General features: G+C 45.6%; 1 protein-coding gene across 1 annotated transcript in view; it reads left to right on the forward strand.

The window, feature by feature from the left end:
• Positions 1–19,087, forward strand: part of LOC117365186 (serine/threonine-protein phosphatase 5) — a 177,650-nt gene that overhangs the window by 72,680 nt on the left and 85,883 nt on the right. The window contains exons 5-7 of the mRNA XM_033955262.1: positions 3,701–3,766; positions 10,720–10,818; positions 12,476–12,581. Coding sequence (XP_033811153.1) covers positions 3,701–3,766; positions 10,720–10,818; positions 12,476–12,581 — 271 coding nt within the window. The remainder of the gene's footprint in view (positions 1–3,700; positions 3,767–10,719; positions 10,819–12,475; positions 12,582–19,087) is intronic.

Here is a 19,087-nt window from a genome sequence, read left to right on the forward strand (position 1 = left end):
TTGAAGGAGAGAGAGGAGTCTATGACGATGCCTAGGACTTTGCTTGAAAACTCAAGCTGAAGAGTGGGGCCGGAAGCTAGTGGGATGGAGGTGGGTAAGTGATCTAAAATTAGGCCGAGCCAAAGTAGTTTTGTTTTGGACTCATTCAGTTTCATTTGTACAGATTGGGCCCAGGATTGGAGGTTCGTTATACATGTGGATATGATCTCAGCAAGGTTAGAGAGGTTCGAGTCGGTCTCGAGGAGGATGAGGTTACCATATTTAGTTGGGGTGGGTGTTCTAAGGCATTCTATTTTTTTCAATTTTCTTTCCTTGGTCTTGTTTCTGTGGGGTTTGAATGAATTGCGAGCTCTATTTACTAAGGGTATTTGTAATGGGCCTAGCTTTGAACATTCATATAGAAATTGATGTGGGTCAGTTGGTTTGCTCGTCTTAGTTGGTCTATGCCAGGAAAAATGAATGGGAATTGGTTTGGGGTTGTTTTCATCATTCCACCATCTTCTATAACATTTTAAATAAAGTATTTCCAGTATCAGTAGATATTTGTTGAGGGTCACCATTTTGGCTAGTGTTTAGACTGCTTGGGAGGAGAGGAGTAGAATATCGGGTGGTAGACAGGGGGAAATGGTGCAATACAATGGTGCAATGCAATGGTATCAGCTATAACAGGTTGCAGTTCAATGATATCAGCTATAACAGGGTGGTAGACAGGGGAAATGGTGCAATACAATGGTGCAATGCAATGGTATCAGCTATAACAGGTTGCAGTTCAGTGATATCAGTTATAACAAGTTTATACTTATCAGGCCCGCTGGTCCTTCAACAGATCGTCGCTTCGTGCGCCTTCACCGGCGCACCGAACGGCTGAGTGCTGTTGGCGTCGCTTCCTTTAGTAAGAAACCCCCGCTGGTTTTGGGGGTAACCACAAAATTAAAAACCACAAAGTACACTATGCAGAGAAAATGTTAATCATTTATATTTGGGGGGTTTTCAAAGAGGTCAAGGCAGATGACTTTTAAAATATGCAATCATTAACAACTATAGAAAAAATAGACAAATATAGAGCAAAATATAGACATCATATAAATTCTCAGAACTGACACATTTTGATCACTAAATTAAAAATAAAATCATTTTTCCTACCTTTGTTGTCTGGTGATTTCATGAGTCTCTAGTTGCACTTCCTTCTGACACTGCATCCAATATTTCTTCCCTTCTTTCTGCCTCCTGCATGCTTCCTCTCCTCAAGCCCTCATTCAATTCCCCAACCAACATCTCTATCCCTCCATGAGTCCTACTTTTTCTTCGTCTCTCCCTGCCTGCCCCCCATTGAAGTCACTGCCGCAGATTTCTCCCTGCCTCCTCTCCCCACCCGACACACCATTCCCCCCCACACACTTTTTCTTCCTTTCTCCCTGCCACCTGACACGCCAACCCTGCCACTTGACACACTTCATTCCCCCCCCCCCCCCCGCAGCTGTCGCAGAAGCAACAACAGGGACGGGATGGGCCAGGTGTATGCTGCGACTGCTCACGGCCAGCCCATCAGCCTCCCCCTCCAGATGGTCAATTCTGTCGTCGGAGAGAAGGTTCCGGGCCAGCTAGGCAGCAGTTGGCTGGCCCGGAACCTTCTCCGACATCAGAATTGAAAGCTTGTGGGCTGGCCCCATGCAGTTGCTGCACACACCTGGCCTGGCCTGGCCCTATTGTTGCTGTAGTGGCTGTGTATGTCAGTTGGCAGGAATGGCTTTGGGGATGAGGCAGAGAGGAATCTGCGATGGCTTCAGCTGGGGGAGGGGTGGCAGGCGGCCCGCGTACCCTCAGCAGGCGGCCCACGTACTCCCTCACGTATGCATACTGCAGGTTGAGAAATACTGTATTAGATCATCTTAAAGATGCTTTGTTAATTTTATTTTATTTTATTTTTTTTTTTTTTAAACTTTATTTTTATTGAATTTAACATACTTTACAAGTATAACTACTTGATTTAGAAATACAGAATCATGTTCCAAAAGAAAAACATCATTTAACATTGCAGTCTTTAAAATAAATATGTATGAAACTTAACTCTTCCTTAGACCTCAATTAGAAGGAGGAAAAGAAAACAAAGATATTATAGGAGTAATATTACAATGATACAACAAAGAAATAAAAGTAAAGACTTAAACGCTAGAACCCAGCATTTCCTTTAAGCTACATTCCCTCCACTAGATAAACCTTTGAGATCTAAAAAGGAACGTAGATGATCTGGTGTAAAATACACATATTTCAGGCCCTTAAACTTAATGATACATTTGCATGGATAAGCTAGCAAAAAAGTAGCACCTAGCTTCCTTGTCTCTTCTCTCATGCCCAAAAACATTTTCCTTCTTTCCTGGGTTATTCTAGTTACATCATGATATAACCATAAACGTTGACCACAAAAAAGTGATCCAGACTTTTTAAAGAATAACCTCATAACTGCGTTAAGATCTTGTTCAAAGATAAAGTTAACAATTAAAGTTCCTCTTTCTTTAACTTCCATAGATGATTCCTCTAATATTGCCGTGAGATTTTGCAGATCTTTATCAGTAGCCAAATTCTCACCCTTAGGTATATCTAAATTTCTTTTTGAAGTAGGTAAGAAGTACACTTTGTTTAAAGGCGGAATCTGATCTTGCGGATAGTTCAAACATTCTACCAAAAATTTTTTAAAAATCTCAATAGGTGATATTGCCGAAATCCTTGGGCAATTTAGAATTCTCAAGTTCAATCTTCTGTTAAAGTTCTCAATCATTTCTATTTTACGGGCTGTAGAATTTTGTTCTTTAACAATGGTGGTAATTGAGTTTTTCAGTGAAGCTGACTCAATTTGTATTTTATCCATGCATTCTTGCTTAACTTTTAGCAAACTTTCAGAAAAGTTATCCATTTTCTTAACCATTACCTCAACATCTGAGGCAGTCTTCTCCACCTTCACATCCATTCTCTTGATAGCCTCCAAAAGTATTTCCAGTGTCACTGCTGGGGTGCTTGTTGGTGCTCCTTCTCCTTCGGCAGCCCTTCCTCCCAGCGTTCCAGCTAGGGCTGTAGCTCCTCCCATTGCCTGCTCCGGGGTCTCCAACTCCTCTCCCTCGGGGCCAAGCTCGACACTCTGCGCCTCTGCTGGACATGGGGGCGCAGAGAGATGCGGTGGAGACAACGATGTCAACAAGTCCAAAGACCCGAGTGCTCCCTCACTCGGGTCCGACGCGGAACTCTCCCGCCGCGGGGACATCTGGGCGTCGGCTGGGCTCAGCGGCTGCAAAAACCGCTGAATTGACTGCTGGGCTGGAGACGATGTGAGCAGCGGCAAATGACCCGCTCTCACACTCCCCTTCCTCTTTGCATGAGGCATTCCGACAAGTAAGTACAGTATCTGGTTGAAGTATTAATTTGAAGAAAAAACGCTAAGCCTGCCGAGCACAGCTACATAGCGTCCGCCATCTTGTATCCTCCCTCGATGCTTTGTTAATTTTATTGATGTAACTGATGGTTTTTGAATTTTGTATATGTCTGGTGATTTTGGATGTTTTTTTATTGTAAGCCAGCTAGTTTAGGCGGATAATAAATGTTTTAAATAAATAAATTATTGGTCCCTTTACTGCTCAGTCTTTCCTCTGCTGACCTTGATCTCTTTCTTGCAGTCTGGACTCACTCTCCCTTTTCTATCTTTGGATAGATTTTGGTGCAAGTGAAAGAGATCCTATCCAAGCTACCCAGCCTTGTGGAGACTATATTAAAAGAGGTACGTATTTGTTTGCAATATTAATTTCTTTTATTAGAGCCAGCAGTGTGATTACAGACAGTGAACCATGTGCATTTCATGGAGAGGTGTTCTAAACAGATTACCAAAAAGAAATCCTTATGTTCCTCTCAGGTATTCTTTTATTTCTACATCTTTTTACTAATTATTCAAACCACATGTGGAGGGTGTTTTTTTACAAAAACTATTTTCGCATGTAAAGCACGCTTATTAAAATAGATCATTCCCAAAGGTGTGGACAGTCACATAGCAGGAGGGAGAGAGGATCGGCTGGTGACCTGGACATTATCAACAGAATTGACAGGATCCTGGAAGGAGCAGAGACGGAAGAGATGGCAGTGATTGTCCACTTCGGGACAAATGATGTCGCCAGGAGAGACTACAGCAGGAAGGCATTCATCGAACAGTTCAAGATCTTGGGAGGGAAGCTGAAGATGAGGACTCGGAGGATAGCGTTCTCGGAGATCCTACCAGTGCCGAGGGCAGATGTGAAGAGGCAGACGGAACTACAATCAATCAATGCGTGGCTGAGGAGATGGTGTGAGGAAGAGGGATTTCACTTCGTGAGGAACTGGACGACGTTCTGGGGCAAGAACAAGCTCTACATGAAAGATGGACTACACCTGAGCATGACGGGAACTAGACTACTAGTAGGCAATGTCAAGAGAGGAATAGAGCAAGCTTTAAACTGAGAGGAAGGGGAAAGTCGACAGACTACCAGGTGTTGATGATTCGGAAGACAGTATCCCGAAAAGATACTGAGTGGGAAAAGTGCTGGGAAGATACCATGTACGTCAAGCAAGCAATGAAATACCGAAGGAGCCAGACAAATCAGGAAAGAGACATGAGGAATCTACTACATGGGGAAGAAAATAAGGGCCAAGGAGAAGGGAATGAACGTAAAGAGGAAAAATACCACGCACCACAGGGGGGAGGACAAGAGAGACAATAAGCAAAAGTCTGTAGAACGAGAAGAGGATGGATCAAATGATGAATTGCAAGGGAAAATAACAAGAAAACAAAACTATCGAGACTTAAACTGTATGTACACTAATGCAAGAAGCCTGGGGAACAAAATGGGAGAACTAGAAACCAGGGCCAAAGATGAAAATCTAGACATCATAGCAATCACGGAAACTTGGTGGAACGAGGACAACAAATGGGACACAGCACTACCAGGGTACAAGCTATACCGAAGAGACAGGATACACCAGAAAGGAGGAGGAATAGCACTTTACGTAAGGGATACCATTCAATCGACCGGAGTCGACACAGCAACAACAAATGGCCATTTGGAATCAATATGGGTTAAAATACCAGGAAGAAAGGGAACCGAACTAAAGATGGGACTGTACTACCGCCCACCCGGGCAATCAGAAGCAATGGATGAAGAATTGAGAGACGAGTTGAGGCGAGAATGTAAAAACGCAAATACCATAGTTATGGGAGATTTCAACTACCCGGGGATTGACTGGAGACATGGAGCTTCAAAATGTTCAAAGGAATCGGAGTTCCTAGAGGCTGTGCGGGACTGCTACTTGGAACAGCTTGTCAAGGAGCCAACGCGAGGGACAGTTATTCTGGATTTAATCCTCAATGGACTGGGAGGACCTGCCCAAGAAGTAGAAGTAGTAGGACCTTTAGGGAACAGTGACCACCACACTATCCAATTCAAAGTGGAACAAAGTATGCCAAAGGGGAGGAGAACCATTGTAACAACGTTCAACTTCAGGAAAGGGAACTATGATGTCATGAGACAAATGGTAAAGAGAAAACTCAGGAACAGTTCCAGAAAGGCACAGACGGTGGACCAAGCCTGGACCTTATTCAAGGACACGGTGAACGAGGCACAAAACCGGTATATACCCAGATTTAGAAAAGGGTACAGAAAGAATCAAGCAAAAGACCCAGCATGGTTAACCAAAGAAGTTAAGAAGGTGGTAAGAGATAAGAAAATATCCTTCAGGACGTGGAAAAAGGAAAAAACCGAGGAAAATTGGAAAGAGCACAGGAAGCACCAAAGAGAATGTCACCGCGCAGTCAGAAAAGCAAAAAGAGTATGAAGAGAGACTTGAAAAGGAGGCACGGAACTTTAAACCTTTCTTCCGATATGTGAAAGGGAAACAGCCGGCAAGGGAGGAGGTGGGACCCCTGGACGAGGGGGACAGGAAAGGAGTAGTAAAGGAGGAAAAAGAAGTAGCGGACAGATTAAACACGTTCTTCTCGTCGGTCTTCACAAAGGAGGACACATCCAATGTACCAGAACCGGAAAAATTATTTAAGGGGGACCAAGAGGATAAATTATCGTGCATGGAGGTAAGCCTTGAAGACGTACTCAAACAGATAGACAAGCTAAAAACTGACAAATCTCCGGGCCCAGACGGAATCCACCCAAGAATACTAAAAGAACTTAGAGACGAAATAGCGGAGTTACTGCAGCAGATTTGCAACCTATCCTTAAAAACGGGGGTAATACCAGAGGACTGGAGGATAGCAAATGTTACACCTATCTTCAAGAAGGGATCCAGAGGCGACCCGGGGAATTACAGACCGGTCAGCTTAACCTCAGTTCCGGGGAAGATGGCTGAAGCGATAATCAAAGACAATATCAATGAGCATATAGAAAGAAATAAGCTGATGAGAACAAGCCAGCATGGTTTCTGTACTGGAAGATCTTGCCAAACGAACCTGCTGCACTTCTTCGAAGGGATAAGCGGACATTTGGACAAAGGTGACCCCATAGACATAGTATACCTGGACTTCCAGAAAGCCTTTGACAAATTACCTAACAAGCGCCTACTAAGGAAACTGTGGAACCACGGGGTGGAAGGAGACATACACAGATGGATCGGTAACTGGCTGGCAAACAGGAAGCAGAGGGTAGGAGTAAAGGGACACTATTCTGACTGGAAAGGGGTCACGAGTGGGGTCCCACAGGGGTCGGTGCTGGAACCACAGCTATTCAATATATTTATTAATGACCTGGAAACAGGGACAAAGTGCGAAGTTGTTAAATTTGCAGATGACACGAAACTCTCCAGTAAGGTTAGATCTGTAGAGGAATGTAAAGAACTTCAAATGGACCTGAACAGACTGAGTGAGTGGACAAATAAATGGCAGATGAGCTTCAATGTAGAAAAATGTAAAGTTATGCACATAGGGAAAGGGAACCCGATGTACAACTACACAATGGGGGGGATGGTACTGGGGGAAGGCAACCTAGAAAAGGACTTGGGGGTTTTGGTAGATAGAACAATGAAGCCAGCGGCACAGTGCGCAGCGGCCTCAAAAAAGGCAAACAGAATGTTGGGCATTATCAAAAAAGGTATCACTACCAGAACCAAGGAAGTTATCCTCCCGCTGTATAGGGCGATGGTGCGACCGCATCTGGAGTACTGCGTTCAGTACTGGTCGCCGTACCTAAAGAAGGATATGGCAATTCTCGAGAGGGTCCAGAGGAGAGTGACAAAAATGATAAAGGGCATGGAAAACCTCTCATATGCTGAGAGGCTGGAGAAGCTGGTGCTCTTCTCCCTGGAAAAGCGGAGACTTAGAGGGGATATGATAGAAACTCATAAGATCATGAAGGGTATAGTGAAGGTAGAGAGGGACAGATTCTTCAGACTAGTGGGGGCAGCAAAAACTAGAGGGCACTCAAAAAAATTGAAGGGAGATAGGTTCAAAACAAATGCTAGGAAGTTCTTCTTCACGCAGAGGGTGGTGAACGCCTGGAATGCGCTTCCAGAAGAGGTGGTAGAGCAGAGTATGACTTTGGGGTTCAAAAGGGGATTGGACGAGTTCATGAAGGAAAAGGGGATCCATGGGTACAATTAGAGGGTTACTATACAGTACAGAAGGCTGTAAATTAATAGAGTAGTAGAGAAATAGATCACTACATGTCATTGATCTGGGGGGCCGCCGCGGGAGCGGACTGCTGGGCGTGATGGACCTATGGTCTGACTCAGCAGAGGCAATGCTTATGTGCTTATGTGTGCATGGTGCAAGCTGGTGCATATTTTACAGTATTTACAGGGGGAGTAGTTGGGGCCCGGATTCTGTATAGGACGCTGGTCATAAGAACATAAGCAGTGCCTCTGCTTGCTCAGACCTGAGGTCCATCATGCCCAGCAGTCCGCTCACGCAGCAGCCCATCAGGTCCAGGAACTGTGTATTAACCCTCTATCTATACCCTTCTATCCCCTTTTCCTTCAGAAAATTATCCAATCTCTTCTTGAACTCCAATACCGTACCTTGTCCTATCACTCCCTCTGGAAGCGCGTTCCAGGTGTCCACCACCCGTTGGGTGAAGAAGAACTTCCTAGCATTGGTTCTGAACCTGTCCCCTTTCAATTTTTCCGAATGCCCTCTTGTTCTTGTAGTTGTTGAAAGTTTGAAGAATCTGTTCCTCTCCACTTTCTCTATGCCCTTCGTGATCTTGTAAGTCTCTATCATATCCCCCTCTAAGTCTCCGCTTCTCCAGCGAAAAGAGCCCCAGTCTCTCCAATCTTTCAGCGTATGAAAAGTTTTCCATACCTTTTATCAAACATGTCGCTCTCTTCTGAACCCTCTTGAGTATCGCCATATCCTTCTTTAGGTATGGCGACCAATATTGGACGCAGTACTCCAGATGCGTGTACACCATCGCCCGATACAACGGCAGGATAACTTCTTTCGTTCTGCTTGTAATACCCTTCTTGATTATTCCTAGCATTCTATTCGCTTTCTTAGCAGCCGCTGCGCATTGTGCCGACGGCTTCATTGTTATGTCCACTATTATCCCCAAGTCCCTTTTTTGGGAACTCTCACTCAATAACAGCCCTCCCATCGTGTAGCTGTACCTCAGGTTTCTGTTTCCTACGTGTATGACTTTACATTTCTCTACATTGAACTTCATCTGCCATCTCGTCGCCCACTCCCCTAGTTTGTTCAGGTCCCTTTGTAAATCTTTGCAGTCCTCTTTAGTCCTAGCCCCATTAAATAGCTTGGTGTCATCTGCGAATTTTATTACTTCGCTCTTTGTCTCCGTTTCTAGATATTTATAAATACGTTGAATAGCATCGGTCCAAGCACCGACCCCTGCGGAACACCACTTGTGACCTTCCTCCAGTCCGAGTAGTTGTCCTTCACTCCTACTCTCTGCTTCCTGCCCGCCAACCAATTCCTGATCTATCTATGTACATCTCCTTCCACCCCATGGTTCTTTAGTTTCCGAAGTAGGTGTTCATGGGGTACCTTGTCGAAGGCTTTTTGGAAGTCTAAGTATACAATGTTTATGGGGTCCCCTTTGTCCATCCGTTTGTTAATTCCTTCAAAGAAGTGCAATAAGTTCGTCAGGCACGATCTTCCCTTGCAGAAGCCATGTTGGCTTGCTTTCATAAGTTTATGCCCTTCTAGATGCTCTTCAATGCTATCTTTTATCAGAGCTTCCGCCATTTTCCCCGGAACCGAGGTCAGTCTGTAGTAACCCGGATCACCTCTCGGTCCCTTTTTTTAAAGATGGGCGTAACATTGGCTATCTTCCAATCCTCCGGGATCACGCCTGTTTTCAGAGATAGATTACAAACCTGCTGTAGTAGTTCCACTATTTCCTCCTTTAGTTCTTTCAATACCCTAGGGTGGATTCTGTCCGGGCCCGGTGATTTGTCAGTTTTTAATTTTTATATCTGCCTGTGTACGTCCTCAAGGCTTACTTCAATGGATGTTAATTTTTCTGCTTGGTCTCCTTTGAAGATTTGTTCCGGGCGTCCTATACATAATCAGGCCTACACCCGCCCAAAGTTAACCCGATACTGTAACCGACGTCCATGTTGCAGATGCCGGTTACAGAATCGGGTTTAACATGCCCAACCCCCCTCCCTGGACGCCCCCAACGCCCCCCCCCAACGATCCCTCCTGCCGACCCCCCTAACGGCCCTCCCGAAGATCGTGGCAGGAGGGTACCCAACCCCTCCTGCCAGCCCCCACCCCCTAAGATCACCGGCAGGAGACTGCCCAACCCCTCCTGCTGGACCCCTCCCACAAAGAACCCCACACCCCGGAACCCCCCCCCTTTGGCTTACTTGCAAGTTGGACCAGACGGCTCCTCACACGTCCAGCCAGCAGGCCCACCTCCATCTTTTTTTCTTTACAACTTGTTTTTTCGAAAGTGTATCATGTCTCCCCATTAATGTGGGCTTAGAAAGGAATTTTGTATGAATGATAATGTAATGTTAATTTCCAAGGAAGACCTTTTTTTCTTTTGTATTATTTGAAATTGTAATCATCTAAATTTATAAATAAAAAAAGAAAAAGTGCCTCCCGATTGGCTGATTAGACAGCTGTAGGACGCCTACAGCTGCCTACAATCGGGAGCACTTTGCAGAGTCAGGGCCATAATATATATATATATATATATATATGGGTATTTTATGAAATATATATATGTGCAGAAATTATTCGCACACCTACTCTTGAGTTGGTGTGAAATCTGCATCTATAATCTATTTGCAATTTCTGCAGGATTTACTCTTATTGTATAAAGTCTTGAAAACAATTGCCTGCGAGTGTGTACAAATTATGTAAAAATATAGGAGCCTTATGAAATTACTTATTCAGTGTAATGGAAGAAAATATTTTTTTAATTTTTAGTTAGCAATCCAAGGGTATACTTTGTCTTCTGCTTTATTCCTCCAGTATTAGAGTATGAAGCGGAGTTTTTAATTACTTTATAGTATGATGCATTTACCTTTACTACTAGTGAGATATTCTGCTGCCTCTTTGTCATGTTTGTGGGTATTTGTCATCTTTTCCAACAATTCTCTTTCTGTTCTTTCCTCTCATTTTCTTTTCTTTTCTTTACTGTATTCCTTTTCTTTTTCTTCCACTCCTTCTATTGCCTCTCTTACTCCTCCTCCTCCTATTGCCTCTCTTCCTCTCCTGTGTACTCTTTCTTTCAGACAGAGAAAATTACCATCTGCGGAGACACGCATGGCCAATATTTTGATTTATTAAATATATTCGAATTGAATGGACTTCCATCAGAAACTAATCCATATGTATCCTTTCCTATGGGTGGCACTTGTTCTCAATAGTGCCCAAGGCACCTGCTTTCAGTAGTGTCTGGTTTCTTTTTAATAAAAAATAGCTGATCTTTTTTGGGCGAAGTGGGGAGGAGGGGGGTAAAGATTTAGGTCAGCAGTAATTTCTGTAGCCAGAAATAGCTGCACAGCACTGGACAAGTCCAGAAGATAGGTGGGCTAAGGATCCTCTAGAGCACTGTTCTTCAACCGCCGATCTCCGCAGGAAATTTCTGCCGGTTCGTGCAGGGCCGGCAAGATTAAAATGACCGTTTTCAGACCTCCTGTCCCGTTGTCCCCCCAATCGCTGCCTGGCTGGCCCAGAACGTCCTCTCCGACGTCAGAATTGACGTCGGAAAGAAGATTTCCTGTCAGCTTTAGCAGCAGCGACAGGGCAGTAAGAGCAGGGGCAAGGTAGGAGGGAGGCTTTTTTTTTTTTTTTTTTTTGCGGGGCAGGGAGGCAAGCAGGCTGGCTTTGGCCAGGGAGGGAAGGAGAGAGGTAGACAGGCAGGCAGGCTGGCTTCGGGGGTGGGGGTGGGACAAAGTGTGGAAGGCAGTGAGTGGGACATGGGAAGGATGCACTGGGGGCACTAAAGACATGAGAAGGATGCAATGGGGGCACTAAAGACAGGAAGGGGCACTAAGGACATGGGAAGGAGGCACTGGGGGCACTAAAGACATGGGAAGGAGGCACTGGGGGCACTAAAGACAGGAAGGGGCACTAAGGACATGGGAAGGAGGCACTGGGGGCACTAAGGACATAGGAAGAAAAGGGAGGGAATATAAAGGGACAATTCTTGGGCCTGAGTGCAGAAAGAAAGAAATGAAAGAAAGGATACACAGACAGAAGGAAACGCAACCAGAGACTCATGAAATCACCAGCCACAAAGGTAGGAAAAATGATTTTATTTTCAATTTAGTGATCAAAACGTGTCAGTTTTGAGAATTTATATCTGCTGTTTATATTTTGCACTATATCTATTTTTCTGTAGTTACTGAGGTGACTGAGCTCGCGGAGATGGGGCGGAAACAGGGTTTTTAAATTTTAGTCCTAGTAGTTTGCCGGTCCACGGGTATAAAAAGGTTGAAAAACACTGCTCTAGAGGAGGAAAATAAAGGTTGAAGGAATGAGTTGAAACCAACAGTTAAAGGATGGCAAAAGCTGACAATTGGCTGATTGAACAAAATTGGGGAACGGGGGGGAGCTTATAGATCTGGAAGTGGTGTGAGACCAGGGAGCAAATGAAGTCGACAGTTGAAAGCATGAGTAAGACTCCACAGCTGGGGTGGAGAGAGGCTGAGAGTTGAGGGGGTCATGAGCAATTGATACGGGAATGAACAATTTGAGCAGTGAGGAGAGTAAGACCATCGGCTAGGACCAGGGGGGGGGTGCTAATGAGTGAAAGTTTGAGGTAGTGTAAGGAATCTGACAATTCGGGATGTTTTACAGTAGCATTTAAGGCTAGGGTGAAGCTGATGATTAGGAAGGTGAGTGAGCAGAGCAGTTTGAAAGAGGTATAGGATTGGTGACTGAACAAGACCAATAGTTGACAGGGAAGGAGGTAGAGAGGGAGAGCATTAACTGATTGTGCCCATGTCTCTAGAACTGCAGGCCTTTTCCTGAGGTGCTTTACAGATATTTAATGGAGATTTTGTAGACCGTGGATCCTTCTCTGTGGAGGTGATATTAACACTTTTTGGATTTAAGCTGCTATATCCTGAGCATTTCCATCTCCTTCGAGGTATGTGACATTTCTTCTTTCTTGTCACCCATCCTTTCTCTTTTTCTTTAGGGAGCCATCACATTGAGCATTCTTTTTTGCCTGTTATCAGGAACTATCAAATATGACATCCCAAACTTTATTTGCTTTCCATTATACAAGTCGAACTTCCTTGGTGTCTGGCTGGACTAGTTTGTACAAGTAGGTTGTATCCCCTTCCTACCTGCAGGTGGAGGTAGAGAAACTCACTTTTTTCATAGTGACATCACTGGTATAAGGGCAGGTGCTCTTTGGGGAAAATGCCAGTATTTTCTCTACTTTCAGCAAATGTTAGGTTGTCTGGGCTGGTGCACCTGGTACCAGACCTATCTCTCAGCTGTGCAGGCTAAGGCTGCACCACTTCGTAGAGCCTAATGCCCTCAGTCCCAGGACTGACAGTCTAAGGTCCTTCTCTGGTAGAGCTTAGCTCCTCATTCCCAGGTCATTACCCCTGATTGATAACGTGCTGAGGCACTCAGCTCAGTTCTTATGGGTCCCCTATCATCGGGGGAACAGTTTTCTGTCTCATGCCCTTTGGAGGTACCCTCCTCCTGAGCTCCCTACAGTTCTAGAGAGCCTTTCAAAAAAATTCTGGCCAGAGCATTATTCTTCTCCTGTAGGGAAATAAAGCTATTAAAAAAAAAAAAAAAAGAGAGAGGAAAAATGAATCGATTGATGGGATGAGGAACAAACCTATACCCAAGGGCTGGGCAAGGAGGGCAGCAGCAGCCCAGTGAGACCTGGGCCAGAGCCAACTAAACACACAGGGCAGGCTTGTGTACAGCTACAACTCACTTAATGACTACTTTAACAACCACCCTGACTATGACCAGCTCTCTAACCAACATCAAACGAGGCAGGAGCGATCTTCCAGAGCTATTGCCCTGTGAATTCCTGCAGCAGTCTAACAAGACCGTGGGAATTAATGGAACCTCCATGGGAACTCATGACAGCAATTTTTGATCGCAGCTTTCACAGGGCAGGAACGTAGGAAGATACTTCAGTCCCCACTTCTTCACTAGACTATCAGGGTTTTCAGGTAAGCTGTGGAGGAATCTGGTACTTAAGGTTTGGGGGACAGGAATGATCTTTAGACACGCCTCACTTAACGACCAATTCGCTTAACAACCTAGTTGTATGATCGGAACTCTGTCATTAAGTGATTTAAGTGAAGAGTGGCTGTACATCATTCATATGACTGGGCATGTCAGCAGGCTGGTGCTGTACTGCCTGTTTGACATTAGAAGAGCCTCTGAGATGGGAGGAATTGCCCATTCTGTTACATTCCTTCCAGATTCAGTGTGCTAGATGTTCAATTCCTTCCTGTAATCTGAGAGGTGCAGAAATCTAAACATTTTTCTGAGCACATGTTCCTTCCACTTCAGAGGGAGAGTTAGAACCCCCTGCAGTTTTAAATTTCTGCTTGAAATCCGTGCAGAAGTCTTTTGGATATGCTCTGCATCTTTTTCTTATTTTTTTCACTTAAAGTTCGTTTTTTCGGTGGTTTGAGTGCCTTGAGACCTCTTTGCGGTGGTCCTCTGTTGGAGGAAAGGACGCAGTCCTGCGGAGCCGAACTGCTGCTCATTGAGAAACTTTGGATCTTGAAGAGCTGGCTATTATGGCCTCCACTGACAGACCACTCGACTCTCTTTATGCTGGTTCAAATAATATGAATTTAATAATCAAACAGCAATAGCTTACTGGAACAAATCATTCAGCATATAGAGTAATAGAGCATACACCAGGCTGGCCAGGCTGATGGAGAACTTCCGATGAGTTCTGAAACTATGGCCCAAGGAGCTCTCTTTTATATGATTCCGACAGCTCTGGCCCACCTTGGTGCATGTTACATTTCACATTTTCATTGGCTAATCATATTCATTATCTCATGTATTAATCTATTGATTGGTTAACTTATCTGAGTGATATTGTGTGTCACACCTTTTTCTGTCTACATCTATTCTCTTTCCCAATAATTGTCCTGTTAATATATCAGAGTCCTTCCCTTGAGTACCTGGGCCCAATGGCTTTTTAGCACTGTGGTTAGCTCACTTAAGTTTTCACATCTCTATTCTTGCGAAGCATCCCGTCAGCATCATAGTGAAGTCTTCCATTAACATCCTTTATTCTTGTGAAACTTCTAGCAGCTGACCTTGCTAACTTGGGGGGCAAGATCCCTTTTTCCCTAGAATTATTTTTCTTTCTAGCTGTGCCTTCTGTTTGACCCAGCTTTTCTCAGGAAAGCAAAAGTGCAAGCAACAGTGTCTCTCAGAGCTGACAGTGTTTAGTCAGAGTGTATTTTCAGCCATTTTACTCTCTCGGCACCATTTTAGGTTTTAGCTGTATTGGCCTGTTTCTGCTATATTGGGGAATTCTCAGGGGTCTTCACCTGGGCTTTCCTACACAGGATTCTCTTCCCTTCCTCATTCTCTGGAACCAGCCTACTGTGAGCAAGCCTTCCTGGACTGGGGGGGGGGGGTCCATTCCCCTGGAAGCTCACTTGCCCTCTGACCTTTTCAGGAGTTTAAGCATAGGCTGTATGCATCCTGAGTTAAACTTCTCCAGGTTTCAGGGCGCAGGCTGCATTTCTTGCACCTGGTCGCATGGAGAGTATTCATGGGAGTAGAGGTTGCAGTCGGTGTCCATCTAACTGGCAGTCCAAAGATCTTCAAGTCCGGTCATTTTGGAGCTATTTGAGGCAAAAAATCTTTTCCTCCATTAAGCTGCAGTGAAAAGAGCTGATAGGCAGGCACTTCAGACACCGAGTACACCTGCATTATTTCCTAAGGGAACTATGGGGGTGGTCTGTTAAACTCTCTAAATCTAATTTTTGAGAGTTTCTGACTGTAGGGTTCAGGTCTCCCACCTTCCCAAACCCTAAAATCGCTATTTTTAATTTTCAGGGTTTTTTTGCCATTGTTGGTGTGAATTTGCTGGCGGCGGTGGCTATCTTGGATTTTCATCGATCTTTTTTTCAAAGTTTTATTTTTGCCTCAAAACCATTCCCTAGTTTATACCACCCTGATAGCGTGTTAAACTCAGAGACGACAGACATAAAAGCTCGATCCAATGGAGAGAAAGTGGGCACCGAACCATCCGACATCCGGAGCACCAAGCAATAACTGCGCAGCTGAAGATAAGCGAGCACCGACTCCCTCAGACTATCCCCACTGTTCCCGGCAGGCCGAAAAAGAGGGAACCACCCCCAACCCCAGCTCCGTGAACTGTCCTACAAACTGACAACCAGACCTCCGGGCTGACGAAAAAAAGGCATGGGATGAGCCAGCAGGGAACCTGGGGTTACCTACAAACTCAATAAAGGGGGAAGGGCCCGCCGCATTCCCCAAAGATGACCGCCATCAGCACCACGCCAGATGCAAGGGTCGAAGCATAGAGGTGCAAGCCCCGGCTCCGTGACACATCGTATTAAAAACCAATACCAGGGCTGCCAAGAGATGCCAAAACCCTACTGGAGCAAATTTAGAAGCTCCCGTATAGACCTCGTGCACCCACCGCATTATAGCAGCATAAGAACATAAGCAGTGCCTCCGCTGGGTCAGACCATAGGTCCATCCTGCCCAGCAGTCCGCTCCCGCGGCGGCCCAAACAGGTCACGACCTGTCTAAATCACCAGAAGGGGCCCCCATGCCTCCTTGGTTTCCTAATTGAGTCCTATCTTCCTATCAAAGTCCTAGCCCTCCGGTCTTGCACCTGCACGACCTGGTTGGGTTTCTACATTTATTTTCTGGTTAGCTTTCTCAGTATCCCACGATCCCTTTATCCCTCAGGAATCCATCCAGTCTCTGTTTGAATCCCTGTACCGTACTCTGCCTGATCACTTCCTCCGGTAGCGCATTCCAAGTGTCCACGACCCTCTGGGTGAAAAAAAACTTCCTTGCATTCGTTTTGAACCTATCTCCCTTCAGTTTCTCCGAATGCCCCCTCGTACCTGTTGTCCCCTTCAGCCTGAAGAATCTGTCCCTATCCACCCTCTCTATGCCCCTCATGATCTTGAAGGTCTCTATCATATCACCCCTGAGCCTCCTTTTTTCCAGAGAGAAGAGCTCCAGCCTATCCAACCTCTCAGCATATGGGTAGTGTTCCAGCCCTCTTACCAGTTTCGTTGCTCTCCTTTGGACTCTCTCAAGTACCTCCATGTCTTTCTTGAGGTACGGCGACCAATATTGAACGCAGTATTCCAGATGCGGACGCACCATCGCTCGATACAGTGGCATGATGACTTCCCGCGTCCTGGTAGTTATGCCCCTCTTTATGATGCCCAGCATTCTGTTGGCTTTTTTTGAGGCCGCTGCGCACTGTGTAGATGGCTTCAGTGATGCATCCACCAGCACACCCAAGTCTCTCTCAAGATTGCTTTCTCCCAACAATGCCCCCCCCCCAATTTGTAGTTGAACAACGGGTTATAAGCGGAGAACACGACGAAAGGCTGGTACAACTAGAGGTAAGCAAAGAGGATGTCCTCAGACAGATAGACAGACTAAAGAGCGACAAATCACCAGGCCCGGACGGCATCCACCCAAGGGTACTAAAAACTGAGAAACGAAATAGCAGACACACTTCGCCAAATATGTAACCTCTCCCTAAAAACTGGGGAGATCCCAGAGGACTGGAAAATAGCAAATGTCACACCCATCTTTAAGAAGGGATCAAGGGGTGACCCGGGAAACTACAGGCCTGTGAGCTTGACCTCGGTTCCTGGAAAGATGATGGAAGCAATGGTAAAGGACACAATCTGCGAACACATAGAAAACAATGGACAACTGAAGGCGAGCCAGCATGGCTTCTGCAAGGGAAGGTCATGCCTCACGAACTTGCTGTACTTCTTTGAGGGAATAAACAGTCAGATGGATAAGGGTGAATCCATAGACATCATTTACCTTGACTTCCAAAAAGCCTTCGACAAGGTACCACACGAACGGCTACTTAAAAAACTGTGGAACCACGGGGTGCGAGGGGATATCTACCGATGGATCAAACACTGGCTAGCGGGCAGGAAACAGAGGGTTGGAGTCAAGGGCCAATACTCAGATTGGCAATGGGTCACGAGCGGAGTTCCGCAGGGGTCGGTGCTGGGACCTCTACTATTCAATATATTTATTAACGATCTGGAAACGGGGACAAAATGTGAGGTTATCAAATTTGCTGATGACACCAAACTCTGCAGCAGGGTTAGAAACACGGAAGACTGTGAAGACCTACAAAAGGACCTAACGAGACTGGAAGACTGGGCAAAAAAGTGGCAAATGAGTTTTAACGTAGAGAAATGCAAAGTCATGCATGTAGGGAAAAAGAACCCGATGTTCAACTACAAAATGGGGGGAACACTGCTAGGGGTGAGTAACCTGGAAAGGGACTTGGGGGTGATGGTCGACTCATCACTGAAACCATCGGCGCAATGTGCGACAGCCTCAAAGAGAGCAAACAGAATGCTGGGCATCATCAAAAAGGGTATCACAACCCGGACGAAGGAAGTCATCATGCCGCTGTATCGCGCAATGGTGCGCCCGCACCTGGAGTACTGTGTTCAATACTGGTCGCCGTACCTCAAGAAGGACATGGCAGTACTCGAGGGAGTGCAGAGGAGGGCGACTAAGCTGATAAAAGGTATGGAAAATTTTCCATACGCTGACAGGTTAAAAATGCTGGGGCTGTTCTCCCTGGAGAAGAGGAGACTTAGAGGGGACATGATAGAAACCTTCAAAATCCTTAAGGGCATAGAGAGAGTAAATAAGGACAGATTCTTCAAACTGAGGGGAGCCACAAGCACTAGGGGTCACTCGGAGAAATTGAAAGGGGACAGGTTTAGAACAAATGCTAGAAAATTCTTTTTTACGCAGAGGGTGGTGGACACATGGAACGCGCTTCCGGAGGAAGTGATAGGCCAGAACTCTGTACAGGGGTTCAAGAAGGGTTTGGATAGGTTCCTGGAGGATAAAGGGATAGAGGGGTACAGATAGAACTTGAGGTAGGTTATAAAAGTGGTCAGAAACCACTTCACAGGTCGCAGACCTGATGGGCCGCCGCGGGAGCGGACTGCTGGGCGAGATGGACCTCGGTCTGACCCAGTGGAGGCAACTTCTTATGTTCTTATGTTCTTTTTCCCTATATGCATAACCTTGCATTTTTCCACATTAAAGCGCATTTGCCATTTGTTTGCCCAGTCTTCCAGCTTGTCTAGGTCCCTTTGCAGGTCCTCACACTCCTCCCTGGACCTAACTCTACCGCACAGTTTGGTATCGTCTGCAAATTTTATAACCTCGCACTTTGCCTCCTTTTCCAGGTCATTGATAAATATGTTGAAGAGTAACGGCCCCAGCACCGATCCCTGCGGCACACCGCTCGTGACTCCCCGCCAGTCAGAATAATGGCCCTTTACTCCGACCCTCTGCAGTCTACCCGACAACCAGTGCTCGATCCAACATTATAAAGACACAGATCAGGTAAATTTGCACCACCCCACTCCCGGA

The sequence above is a fragment of the Geotrypetes seraphini genome, chromosome 8 (genome assembly GCF_902459505.1).
Source record: "Geotrypetes seraphini chromosome 8, aGeoSer1.1, whole genome shotgun sequence".
Taxonomy (NCBI): Eukaryota; Metazoa; Chordata; class Amphibia; order Gymnophiona; family Dermophiidae; genus Geotrypetes; species Geotrypetes seraphini.